General features: G+C 47.6%; 1 protein-coding gene across 1 annotated transcript in view; it reads right to left on the minus strand.

Annotated features, from left to right (window-relative positions):
- Lrrc1 (leucine rich repeat containing 1) overlaps nucleotides 1-10,835 on the minus strand; it is a 114,520-nt gene extending 103,685 nt beyond the window's left edge. Inside the window, 1 exon segment of the mRNA XM_038323472.1 lies at nucleotides 10,677-10,835. Within this exon segment, the coding sequence (XP_038179400.1) occupies nucleotides 10,677-10,835 (159 nt within the window).
- Between the last annotated feature and the right edge of the window lie 2,727 nt (nucleotides 10,836-13,562).

Consider the following 13,562-nt stretch of genomic DNA (forward strand, 5'->3'; position numbering starts at 1 on the left):
TTCAAGCGCCAGCTCTGCTACTTAACAGCTGGGCGACAAGTTGTTCGGGGTCTCTGTGTCTTATCTGTAGGAAAAAGCTACTTAATGTGAAATGAGGACATGGGCTTTCCAAGCATGCGATGTGTCAATCACAGGGAGAATTGAGAACAGACTGGGGCACCGTCCCCAGAACACGTCAGTGTTTTTGTAATTTTCATCACCGGCCTTCCCTCAATGCTAGGTCTCTTTAAAACCCCTACCAGGACTCAAGATACTCAGCAGTTCCTACACAGCTGAGTTCACGTATCCAGTTCTCTGTGAGATCAGCGAGATCTCACGCCTGCCACATGCTAGACACCAAGCGATGATAAGCAAACACTGTCACCTTAATTTCCCGCTGCTACCCCACCCCATGCCAAGACTCTAAAGCACCAAGCTCATCGCCTGCTGTGCTGGAGTAGTGGCTGCCTGCCATGCATTAGGACAAGGGTCACTTTCCTGAAGGGGCCTTGTGAGAAACAGGAACCTCCACAGATGTACTCTCTGCGGCATTTCTGCTTTGCAGCTTTTTGGGTTTTTTAACTTTCTTTTTACTTATTCTTTGTGTCTTTCACACCATACATCTCCATCCCATTCATTTCCCAACCCCCCCCACACACAAAATAATAAAATAAAATAAAATAAAATAAAAGGATAGCTTTTTAAAAAAATCAAAGATCTGTACTTGCTTATCTGGCTTACCTGCGGTTCCAGAGACACAGATTCTATCTGCCCTGCTGGAAAGAACAAAGCCTGACGCAAGGCCAGCACTCAGTGAATACCTGGAGGGAATAAGCAAAGGTGCCAGAGGGCCTGTGAGGAAGAAGGGAAGTCCTAGCCCAGCCCCCACTCCTGAGCTGGGATGCTGCTAAAGCCCAGCATCAACATCCTGTCAGAGCTAGTATTTATTCCTGAAGAGTACAGACCTATAGCCTGAAAAACCACCTTGGGCAGACCCTGATCCATTGATATTCCTAATGATCTCTTCCTAAACCAGAGTCCCCAAATATATTCTCTTGGTATCAAGCCAACTTCAGGGAGGACCACCACCTCTGACTTGAGCTAACCTACTAAAGACACCAAAAGTCCTAGCCAGCTTCTTGTAGCTTTAAAAGCTGAGGAAAAAAAAAAACTGACAGACACGAAGCAGTCAGTGTGTGTGGGCTGCGGCGAGATGCGCAGGCGCACATGTGTGTGAAGGTATGCACGCTAACCAGAGGAAATCTGCTGGTCTTTCTTTCTTAATTAACTCTGGAAATCAACAATGACCACAGAAAGATGCTCATCTGGAAGAGTTTTGCCTGATTATCAAATGCTTGACTACAATAATTAAGCCTAGATTTGGGGTTCCACTCACCTCACCAAGCGCCCCCTGAAGCAAGTACACAGATATGGCACTGCTCTCTGAAAGGTCTTCCTGGAATAGCAACTTCTGAATTAGCAACTGAGAAAGTCAGGACATGAAAGGACCATACATCATCTACATCCTCCACCATTCACGTAAGAGAACTAAGTGAGGACAAGGACTAAGAGTTCTCTCCTAAGTCAGTGCTGTCTTTACTCCATCATCATGGTCCACACATACAGCAGGGACCGCTGACAGTCAAGATTCTTAGTATAATCTTCAGCCTCACATTCACAGGTATCATCAAAACCTACTGTGTGTGTGTGTGTGTGTGTGTGTGTGTGTGTGTGTGTGTGTGTGTGCGTGTGAGAGAGAGAGAGAGAGAGAGAGAACATGAGTGATTGAGATCAGAGGACAACCTCAAGTGTCAGCCCTTGTCTGCTGTCCTGTTAGAAACAGGTTTTGTTGTTTCCTGCTGCCTTGTGAGCCAGGCTAGCTGTCCTGTGAGCTTCAGCTCTTCCTACCCCACCTCCTGTCTCCTAGTGGAGTCAAGCTGCACGTGCTAGGCTGCCAGGCTTGGGTGCCAAGCACCATACCCGCTAAGCGATCTCTCCAACCTCCAAACCCATTAACTTCATTCACTCCCCCCAAAAAAAGGCCACAAATTTCCTCAAGAACATCTTCAAGTATCTAGTTGATGTTTTCTCTATGCTAGCTGCTTTAATGAAAAGCAGAAGCAAAACGCGGGGGGGGGGGGGGCCTTCCATCATTCACTTTAAAGGAAAACAGGGCTGTTTACAGTCAAGAGCAGTATCGGTGGACTCCACAGACCACAGAGAAGGAAAAGGTTCCTCCTGATTTCTGTCCCGCAGGATCGGAGCACTGCAACAGGAGACCCAAGTGGAGCAGCAAAGGAAGGCTGACAGGAAGGCTCACAGCATGAGACAGTGGTAGTGACTCAGGGCAGCTGGCTATTGTGCAGCACAGGTGCAAGTTGCAAAAAGGGCAGGAGAAAGCAGATGACAAGAATGTTGCCAAACTTACCCTGCAAGTGCAGGGAGGCCACGCTGGAGACGCCACTCTTTACGTCTGTGTCTCAGATCACTCTGACCAAGTATTGAGAAAGGATTCAGAGAAGGGAACAATGATGGCCTGGGCTTCTAACACCAAACAATCAACATCGATAAGGGTAAAATCGCATTGTCTTTTCCTATCTGCCAGCTACCATTACCCATGGTGTATAGGTGTTAGCACAGTTAATCTTCAAACAACTCTATGGGGTGGGGACTCCATTCCTTTCTTTCCAAAGATGATCAAACCAAGGCACTGGTTCAGTACAGATTTAGTTGTTTGCGTAAAGTCTCACAGCTGGAACAATCCCCCAGCTGCCATGCATACTTTCTCTTCAAGCCACGGGTTCAGGCCTGCAGGGGGCCACAGTGGAGAGAGGACAGCTGGGGGACTGACTCACAGTCATCGCACCAAGGGGATGCCCAAGATTTGTGCTGCTAGACATCCTCCACACAACTGTCACCTCGCTCTGGGAACAGAAGCATGTCAACTCAGACTATCTTTTCTCCTAACACAGTATCGTGTCACCTTGCAAATGACAGCTGTCTGCAGCGCCCGGTCCACTGTCAGGCCCTGTGAGCTCAGATGCTGAGAAAGCCTGAGCAATGAGCTCTTCTGGAGGCTCACAGCAATGCTTGGCCTTCAGCACCATGGGACACTTAACTCCATTAGGAACTCCAGAAGGCTAAACTTCTTTGCCTAAGAACAGACGGTTGGCTCCTTGAAGGCAAGCATTAAATGCTTTCTCCCAGAGACCTGGCATAAACCTCTGACCAACCTGACTAGAGCCTACCCAAGGGCTCCTCTGGAAGAGAATCTCCAGGCTGGGAGAGAAACTGCAAGTACACTGTGTTTCATCCAACGATTATTCTTTAAATTCCTTTTCAAGGCGTATTCGCCCAAGCATACAATATAATCTGTACCAGCCATTTAAACCAGCATGGTTCATCACTGAAAGTAATTAGAAACAACTCAAATACCTAACAGTAGGAGAACAATTTTTTAAAATGATTACGTAAAGCCCAATTGAAAGCTACATCAATGTTAACCTATAACACACGCTGATATGGAAAATATCCAAGATACAACGGGAAGCCAGAACAAGAACCCAGCAATCATTCGTGATGGAGGAGTCCTCTTTTTGTTTAAATGATAAGACATGGCCATGTATGAAGAGGAAGAAGAAATCCCTCCTAAGAATCCTTTATTTCCTTTCTTCTTTCTCTTTTTTTCTTTTTGCTGCTTTTGTTTTTTAATACACCGCCTTTCTACATAGCCCAGGCTAGCCTTAAACTTCCAAACCTCTTAGCCCAGCTTCCCAAGTACTGGAATTACTGCTGTGGCAAGGTTAAGAATATATTCTTTTAAGAGTGGATGTTTGGGGCAAGAGGGGTGGCTCAGAGGTTAAAAGCACTTGTTGCTCTTCCAAGGAACCTGGGTTTGATTTCCAGCACCCTTGGGTTGTGAAATGTTGGTTCACAACCGTCTATAATTCTGGCACACACAGGTACACAGATATACACGCAAGCAAACTCCCGTACACACACAAGAAAAGGGAGGGTTGGCACCATGAGGAAATGATGAAGCAGTGAGTCAACAGGTATGCTGACGAGTCTGCATCCATCAGTCTGTGATTCCTATGCGCACTGCACCACCCTGGGCTCCAAAACTTAGCAATCATTATTCTTCTTCAAAATTATTTTTAAAGATAAACCTGCTAATGGATGATATCACGACAAGAAAAATGGTTTTTTTTTTTTATTTCAAGCATTGAACTCAAATCAATCTCATCAGAAAAACAAAACAAGTTGACACCACAGCCCACGCTCAGCCATAGCAACAGCATGAAGACAGAGGTGTGGAGCCAGCATTTTCGAAACAAGCCGAACAGCTTGAACTCACGTCACATCCTGAATGGTCTGGAAACCACATCTGGCCCTCACAACTACCCATCTAAGCTAGAGACCTTACCCTCCAACCCAAGTTGACTGCTCCTCTTAATTATGTTTTCCAAAGAAGCAGGCACGAACTGCGGCAAGAAGGGGCCACAGAAGTCCCATCTAGTCAAACCATCAAGAAATCATCTAGACAACTTCGTAATTAGAAATAACACCTCCTCCCACCCAAATGAGGCAAATTCATTCCTTGAGGTTCCTAGAAACAAAAAATACCACCCCACCCCTGAATGAGTCAAGTCTCTGGATTCTAGAAGTTTTACCTTTCATAAGTAAACTCTTCAATAATAATGATCAGGGCAAACATTCTCCAAGGACTCCAATGTATTTTAAACTTCTCTCTCTCTCTCTCTCTCTCTCTCTCTCTCTCTCTCTCTCTCTCTCTCTCTCTCTCTCTCTCTCTCTCGCACACACATACACAAACATGCAACATAAATTACCATTCTTGTACACTAAATAACACCTAAGAGAAAGTTAATGGCCATCCAGAAGATCCTCCTGTGCACTTACCAAGGCCTGACCCATGATTTTCACCCTTCACGCAGCTCTTGGGGCAGAAGACAAGCGTGACTTCCAGCCCTGCACTTGGAATGGAAACCTACAGCCCTACAGCTGTCAAACTTGCCCTTGACCTCCATGAACACTCCCCAGCTGCCAGGCACACACTGCAGCCCTCCCTCCCATGCTTGAGACCCCCACTACTGGTACTGCTGGCATTCTATAAAGACAGCATTGTCTTAACCCCCAAATTTCAAGTCTGTTAAAAGTTCAGGGCATTTATATAGATGTACTCAGATATATACAGAGAGAGATGTACTCATGTTTCCCAGAAAAATAAAGCCCATGGAGTTACCAGGGTCACTATGGGTACACTTTTATAAACACTATGGCCACATTTACCTGAAAATAGAAAAAGGTAACAAATACTTCCTACCCACAACACATCTGGCTGGCCATTTTCCTCCCAAGGCAAAGCCTACATGCAAAACTCACAATGTTTTAGTTAAATGCAGGCATCCCACATCAACAAAAGAAAGCCAAACTCCAGGTGAGTGAGCATGACACAAAGTGATACAGCAGACTAAAAACTCCCAGGAGAACAGTCTTAGGGCCTTGTCCCCAGTCTTCCTACAGGATGCCAAAAGTCCTCCAGCTGCACCATGCAAGGGTTCCTGACTCATCTCCCAGAAATCCTCTACCCTCAGAAATCACCTGCCCAAGACAATAACTCAACTCACAGTACCTGAGAGGCCCAGGGCAGAGTTCAGCTGACTGTAGTGTGACTCCACCACCCAGGCGGCCCCCTCAGTCGTCACACCTGGAACGATGCACAATGCATTTCTTCCCTCTGTTTAGCCTATTCTGAATGGCCTCCTCTAAAGCCTCTCTCAATACCCCCCAAAAGTATGAAACTCCTCAAAGCTGTAAAAGCCCCCTACAGAGGCTTCTACTCGCCCCAGGCCCCAGCCCGCCAGTGGGGTGGGGAGCTCCAAATGTTCCCATGCCTCTTAAGTTTCTTAAGCCTTTTTCTGCATTTGGAAAACTGAAGTTATAATGGCTACAATGGTTTGTTATACGGCGTAAGAAAAATGATTTATGGAAAGACCCTACCACAAAATTTGGAACTTAGTAAGAAGTAGCTATAAAAATTATGTCACAGATACTATCCAACCTGAGAAAATTACAACTTCTTAGTGTAGGGAATGAGGAAATCTATGGGGAAGGTGTGAACCAACAGAGAAAACAATCAGAAAGCAATTAAGTGCTAACTGTGAAGTAATATCAGGATGTCTGAGAAATGAACTGTTTCTCTACTTGATAAATGTGTGCATCAGTAGGGACAATCCCTTTCCAGCCTCTTTGCTGTAAACATTCACATTCCTTAAACGTGAAATTGGTCTTTTATTGAATAATTGAGTTATTTTTATTATACACTCAAGTAAGCATATAGGTGTGTCATCCCTATGCCTTAGCTCTTACATAAACTATTAAGTAAAACAATCTAAAAATCCAATAAAGACAAGAAAGGAGACCTCGACGGTAACTTGGCATCACAGAGCAATTGCATAATGTTGTAGATGCTACCCGGCCACTGACAATGTAGTAAATAATACTAACCAGGTGCAAGGGCTTGGGTTTTAATTCTGAGTAACTACCCCACAGAGGCTGCTACCCTTTCAGTTCCAGTCACTTCTCCCTGAGGAAGCACAGCAGACTCTGCTCGTCCAACTGCTGGCACCACCGGCCTCGCCCACAGCCACATCTCCTCTCCTCCCATTAGCTATAAGCAATGAAAGGAGTGCTCAGGAGGCTAGGCAATAATTACTCATTTATAAAGTCATCTAAACATTACAGGATGTGTGATTTTTTTTTAATTGCTGAAAATATCAAAACTTTAATTTGGGTTTAACAAACTCCGGGAAGGGGGAATGGTTCTTAAAACTTCAATTCGAAACACAGTAATCATAAGTTCTTGCCACAGTATTCAGAAATAGCTTGCGTTTGCACGGATCTTTTGTATCCTCAGACTACACTGTAGAGCGAGCAGTGCTCTGACACATGCAGAAGCTAAGGCTGGAGAAAAGCATCCAAGACACAGAGCTCTGTCTTGAATGCTCTAAACCCAGCATGTGGCCCCACTGCCCCTTCATGACACAACCCAAGGAGCCTGGGTAAAAGATGACCAAAAGCCACACAAAGCCAGGTGAAACCAAGGAGGTGGCAACAAGAAACTGAAAGGAAAGATGGCATTTTACAAGAAAACAACAAACCATGACAAGACAGAGCGGGGAATCAATCTGTTAAACATATAGACCTTGGAAACAGGAAGAATGGCTACCCCATCCCTCAGAAATGGAACTGCAAGGAGAAATAGCACTTCCAAAGAGAAGACTTAACTGAAACATGGCTAACTTGCTCTAAATGGGGAGACAGCCCCTTGCCTGAGCAGGCTACAAGCACTGAAAATGAACTTATAATCATGGTAAATGTTCAGTGTGTAAGGATTAGTTCAAAGATGTCAAAGATAGTACAAGAGATGGAAGACAAAGCCTTCCAAGGAAGGACAAGGGATTCTGAAAGAAAGGTGCTGACTGATGTCTCAACAGAGTAGCAAGGCAGTCATAGGAAGGGGAATTGCGTTGGCCAAGGAAAGGCAGACTTCTGAAGTCAACAACATGAGGAGTCTTCTATGGAACAAGCACTTGAGGGCCCACAGCGTACCACATGTGTCCTAGGTTCAGCCATGAACAACCCTGCCCTCATGGAGGTAACAATTTAGTTGGGTAGACACACAAGGAGCACATAAAGCATATAAGGTTTGAGCTGAGGTCGTGGTAACTGCTCTAGAACTAGAAGACAAGGTAGGATGTGAAGGAATGACGGGAGGAGGATGGGTGTTGGTAACACTTTCATAGGGCAATCAACCAAAAACTAGCAAAAAAAGGCAAAGAGGAGACAACAGAAAATTCTAGAAAAGTAACTGTTTATTGAGCAAGACCTACTGGGTACAAGGATAAGGTTCTGTGCTTACAGGAGAGAACAAAAGCATGCAGGCACTTCAAGAGGGCAAGAGAGAGAGACTGTCTTAGTACAGACACCAAAAGAATCTAGCTGCAGGGACAGAAGCCACAGACAGACGGAACCACTGTCACCCAACCAAAGCCAAGCTCAAGATGAGGGTGCTGACCGTCGGCCTGCACTGTCGAGAAGCCACCGCGAAGCTGACCCACTTCTGAGGTCGAGTAGGTGAGTGACAGCATGTCTGTGGCTGGTAAGTGGGCTGGCGAGTGCGCTGCCCTCTCCAGCCCGTCACCTCTGCGTTTGAGTCATCAGCCTCTCCACAGGGCTGTGATCAGCTCGGAAGGATCGTAGCTTCTTTAATCTCTACATTCTTAATAACTAGTAAGTAATGGTCCTTCAATAAATGTTTAACAATAAATGTTAACAAGGCCAAGTTTAAATCACATGACTCAAAAAGGCGGGACTGAATAGCTTGAGGTTTGATGGACGTGAGAAACGGAGCCAGACTCATGCTGCATGTTCAGGGTGACTGCAGTTGTCTGACAGTTCGGAAGGTGGGGGGAGCCAGAGACTGTGTCCAATGCAGTGCAAAGCCCTGAGAAAAACCACTGCAGTTCCCTGTCTCAATTTGTAAATGAAAATGTGGGAGCAAATGAGAGGTTGCAGGCTTTTCCGTGGACACTAGGTGCCTATCATTATCCCAAAGCCTGTTGCCCAGGTAGAGGGGAAGGCCTCCCTTTTGGCTGTGCTCCCAAATTATAGGCAGTAAAACATACAGCTGGTAATGGCCACCACACTATGGACCTTTGACGCTGTCCATCAAGAGTGGTGGTGATACGGTGGTGGGGAGACAGGATTGGGGGACCAGTGAGCAACAGTAATGAGTTATACAGATCTCAAACACCAACAGTGGCCAGCCCAAGGAAGTCATGAATGAAACAAACAGGCACGTACAATCCCACTGTCACGTGAAATAAGACAGAGAGAAATCCACTTTACAGGACCACGATCTGAGGCTGTGAGAGCAATACTTCCCAATAAGGAAGGCCATCCTTCAGTTTTGAAATGTTTGCTCACTGTATTTACAGAATGCCATCAGACTTGCGTTGTCCTTGACCAATACCTGAGCCGTCCAAAACTCTCAGTCTCCTACGCCAAGCAAAATTCTGCAGCACTGCAGGAAATCTCACAAACTGCGGAAGGCAATGAAGGGCCAATCCAAAGACAGCTTCCAATTCCACAATAAAACACAAATGCTACAGCAAAGTTGATCATCAAGAGCTTTTTACTAAGTCTTTTAATAACTGCATTTCAAATCCCTTGAAAAGCATTAAAGTAATTTTTGCTATGTTTCGAAAATTATACAACTTAAAGCACTGAGCTTACCACTTAAGTAAAACATAGTGAGGCTAAAAACTAGATCATGTGTTTGAAAATGCCTGCAAAATCAGACATGCCTGAGGGAACTGGATGGTTTTCCTACTGAATTAAACTGGGGGGAGGGGGGAGGGTGCCCTGTTCCTGGTGAGGGGAATCTTTGGGATCACACACAGGCGGCCAAGGGAATCAAGGAAAGTTAATTCAAGAGGTGCATCACTTGAGATGTTGAGAAAAACATAGTTCAGATTTTCTAAACTCTGTCAGCGCTGGAGATCGTTATCAGCCCGTGTTCCAATAAACAGGAACATCTGACCAGAACGTCTTTGAAAATGACAGGGCATTTAGCGTTACCAAAGGACAAACAAGTTGTTTGCACTCCGAAGCTTCGGCCTTTAGGCTCTCTCCCCGCCCCCCAGCAGTCTTCCATTTCCTGAACCTTTGGATTGCCACAGGCTTACTTCCTACATACACCTGGGTTTGGGATGCCGTCCCCTTTAACAGTTAAAGCTAAAGTCCTGAGGCAAATTCAAGGGTTAAAAGTTCAGCGTCTACCCCTGCCCCGACCCTCCTAAAAGCACAATCAGCATCTGTCACTGGACAAGTTCGGTCCGGCAAATGATTAATTTTTCGTAAACAACTCTGAATAGGTACAGCATCAGTGAGTAATAGGACAGACCCAAGCAAGCTCCGTGGTGGCTCAGGGACAGAGAGGCAGCAGCAGGGTTGACTCGCAGCGGGAGCCACTGCCACATTCAAGGCAGTTCCAACCACGCAACAGGTCCACGCACGCAGTGCCCCAGAGGCGGGCACCTGGCCACCAGCACCAGCTCTCCTCCTGCCCAGCACCCCAATGCCGCCATGGGCCCAGGGGAGCCGACAAAGCGCCATCTCTCCAGGGCACAGCCCACAAAGATAAGGCCAGGAGCACATTCCTTACAGATGCCAAGATACGGAGGCTTACTTGCGCGCTGCCAGGTCCTAAATGTCCTCTGGGACCTGTTCTAGCCCAAAGAGAGACGCTCCGGGCCACTGGCCCGGGAACTGGCGGCCAGCCGACCGGCCCTGGGGCGTGATGGGGCGCATGGTCGCCCCCAGCTGGGAACAGTGTGAGCCACCTGGCTTCCACCTAACAGGCGTTAGTTCCCAAAGCTACTTTAATGGACCAGAACCTCTCTCCACTCGCCAAGTAACTACTTGTTAAATACCAAGTCTTTCGGTATAAATGAAAAAGAACTTTTATTGGCGGATGGGGTTCGGGAAGCAAAGAGGGATGGGGGCGGCTGAGGGCAGTCGTCGTTCCCCACTGGCCAGGCTCTGACGGAGCCAAGCGGTCGGCGGAGGAGCGCGCAGACCGGGCCGCCGCGCCAGGTGAGGCGGGCACTCACCTCGGGGAGCTCCCGGAGCTGGTTGGCGTCCAGCAGCAGCTCCTCCAGGCTGCGGGCATAGCGGTAAATCTCGTCGGGGACGTAGACCAGCGAGCAGTGGCGCTTGTCGATGGCCTCCACATGACGGTTGCACCGCCACAGGGGAATGCAGTGGAACATCGCCGCCCCCGCCGCTGCCGCCGCCGGAGCCGTGTCCCGAGCCGCGGAGCCCGGGGCTCGGAGCCCGCTCCGCCCGGCCGCCCCGCTGCTCCGCGCTCGTTGCTGGCCCCAGGCTCGCTCGCGCCTCGCAAGGGCTCCACGGTCCCGAACGCCCGGAGGAAACCACGGGAACCCTTGCAGCGTCCCGCGCCTTCGCTACGGCGGAGCGTCCCCTCCCACCTCCTCCACCGCCGCGCTCCGCTTCCTACTCGCGGCTGCCGTGCACTGGGCATGCGCACACAGCCGCACGCGGAGGGCGTGTCCCGGCCGGGGATGCTCCGCTCCGGGTTTTCCTGGAGACCCGGTTCCCGGGAGGGTCTGGGGGAACCGGGGCTCCTGCGGTCCCTTCCTAGCGGCAATTTGAACAGCGTGGGACTCTAGAGGGAACCGTGCTCTAAAAAAGACCAGAGGAGGACAGGGACCGAAGGCCAGAGAGAGAGCTAACAACTTCCGAGTTTTAGTTTTACTCACTGTACCTCTTCTTTTCGCTCCCCTTCCCCAAAACAACTTTCCCTTCCGGGGTCAGGAAGTACCGCCCCGTAGCGTACCTTGAGGCTGGGGTAGCGCTGGAGCCTTGTCTGGCTTTCCGACACCCTCCACCCCCTGGTGTCCAGCGTCTGCTGACACGTCGGCGGACTCCACGTCCTGAGAGCATCTAAAGTTACCCGGGCTTATATGAGATGTAAGCATCACCCTCTTCTTGGGGCTACCAAAAGCATGGGTGTCTGAATCTTCAATATCTTCTTTTAAAAAAAAAAAATGCTCCGGAAAGAAAGGAGCTGGCAAAGGTGCAATTCTGGCCAAGTTCTACTTCGGCCAAATGTGCCTTGGGGCCTAACCTGGGCTGAAGAAGTACCGAAGGAACTGGTCCAGGAGGCCAAATGAGCCTCCTGCACCTGGCTCCTGTGTTTCCTCCACAGCCCCCTATTCCATACAAAGGGGAGACTGTAACCCAAGTAATAGCTTTCGGAGTGAGGAGCATGACTCTTCCTTTGCCCCTGACACCTTTCCATTACCATAGCCAGATACTTAAACCATCCATTCCCTCCTGTTGATCACCCGTCACGATTTCAGAATAGACCAGACACTTCTTCATGAACGGTTGTTGATCTGGTCTAGACCAAACACAGTAACGATGGACTGTTTTAAGAGTCTCCTCTGATTCCCCACCCAGCAGCCGAAGTCCTGTGCTCCCACAGGTCAAATCTGAAGAAGACTGAAAGGTGAGCATGCGCAGTGACCAAGGCAGAATTTGCTCTGACCCCTTTTTAAATTGTCTCTTCAGTCCTTCTAACTACACAGGGCACTTTGCCCAAGTGGAGAGAGGAAGGGACTCATAACCATCTCATCTCTATCAGGAGGGCCTCAGGATTACCAGCAAGGCCTGCTAGTTACAGCCCGTGCCTAATTCCTGCCGCTCTCTGTTTGTGCTGACTTGATTCCTGCATTCTTGAGGAGGACTTTGAGCCTCCACTCCTCCTTCATTCTTGCATTCCAGAAGCATGTATGAAACCCATGTTTCTGCCACCTCCCGTGGAAAAATTTGGTTTCTGATTGAGACATCCAAGAAAATACCTCATCAACTTTGCGGGGTTTCCAACTGCTTTTTGAAAAATTATAGAAAGCTGACCTACTCGGTTTAATGTTGCTTTTTCAGAGATATTCGCACTAGATTATTTATGATATATGTATTTTTAAAATATGGCTGGTCTTTTAAGAATTCCACCCTGAAAAAAGCATTCCTATGCTTCTCTGTGTTGAGATGGATGTATCTTCTTATTTCCAAAGACACTGCAGCCTTTTGAACAGCAGACACTCTCACTGCCTTTGCAAATTCTGAAAGCTACCATGGTCCATATGACTTCACTACCAGATTTGTGTTCATTTAGCTCTGTGCTCCAGTTAGTTTTCTATTGCTGCTAGAAACACCTTGACAAGAAGTCACTTAGGGAGGAAACTGCTGGTTTGGCTCACATTTCCGGATCACAGTCCCATCTTTGAGGGAAACCAACGCAGGACAGGAACCTGGAGACAGCTGCTGAAGCTGAAGCTGTGGAGGAATGCTGCCTACTGGCTTAGTCAGCTGACTTTTTCATACAACCCAAGACCACCTATCAGGGATGGCACCAACCACAGTAGGCTGGGCCCTCCCACATTAATCTTTCATCAAGAAAATGCCTTACAGACTTGCCCACAGGCCAATCTGATGGAGACATTTTCTCAGTTGAGGTTCCTTCCTCCTAGATGACTTTACCTTGTGACAAGTTGACAACTAACCAGCATAAGATTTGAGGGTTGATTTGGCTTACGCGTTAAGATCACCATCTTATCAAGGGGTAAGCGAGGACAGGAACTGAGCTCAGCAAAGGTCAGGTGGAGAAATGTGGCTTATCGACTTGGATTCCGTGGCTTACTGACTGTGCTTTCTTATATAATTCAGGACCACCTGCCCACTGTGGATGAATACTTCAGGATAGTTTACTGCATAACAACAGATAATAATGAATGTGCACATTATTCACCAGACACATGCTAGATACCAGAAATACAGCAAAGAGCAAGATAGCCCTTACCGCTGAGAGGAGGAAAACGGCTCGATTAATAGTTTGTTATTTTAATTCTTAAGTTTTTTTGTAGTATGGTGTAATCATTACATTTTTTAACCATAAATTCCTACAGTGACGCCTG

The sequence above is a fragment of the Arvicola amphibius genome, chromosome 3, assembly GCF_903992535.2.
Source record: "Arvicola amphibius chromosome 3, mArvAmp1.2, whole genome shotgun sequence".
NCBI classification, from domain to species: domain Eukaryota; kingdom Metazoa; phylum Chordata; class Mammalia; order Rodentia; family Cricetidae; genus Arvicola; species Arvicola amphibius.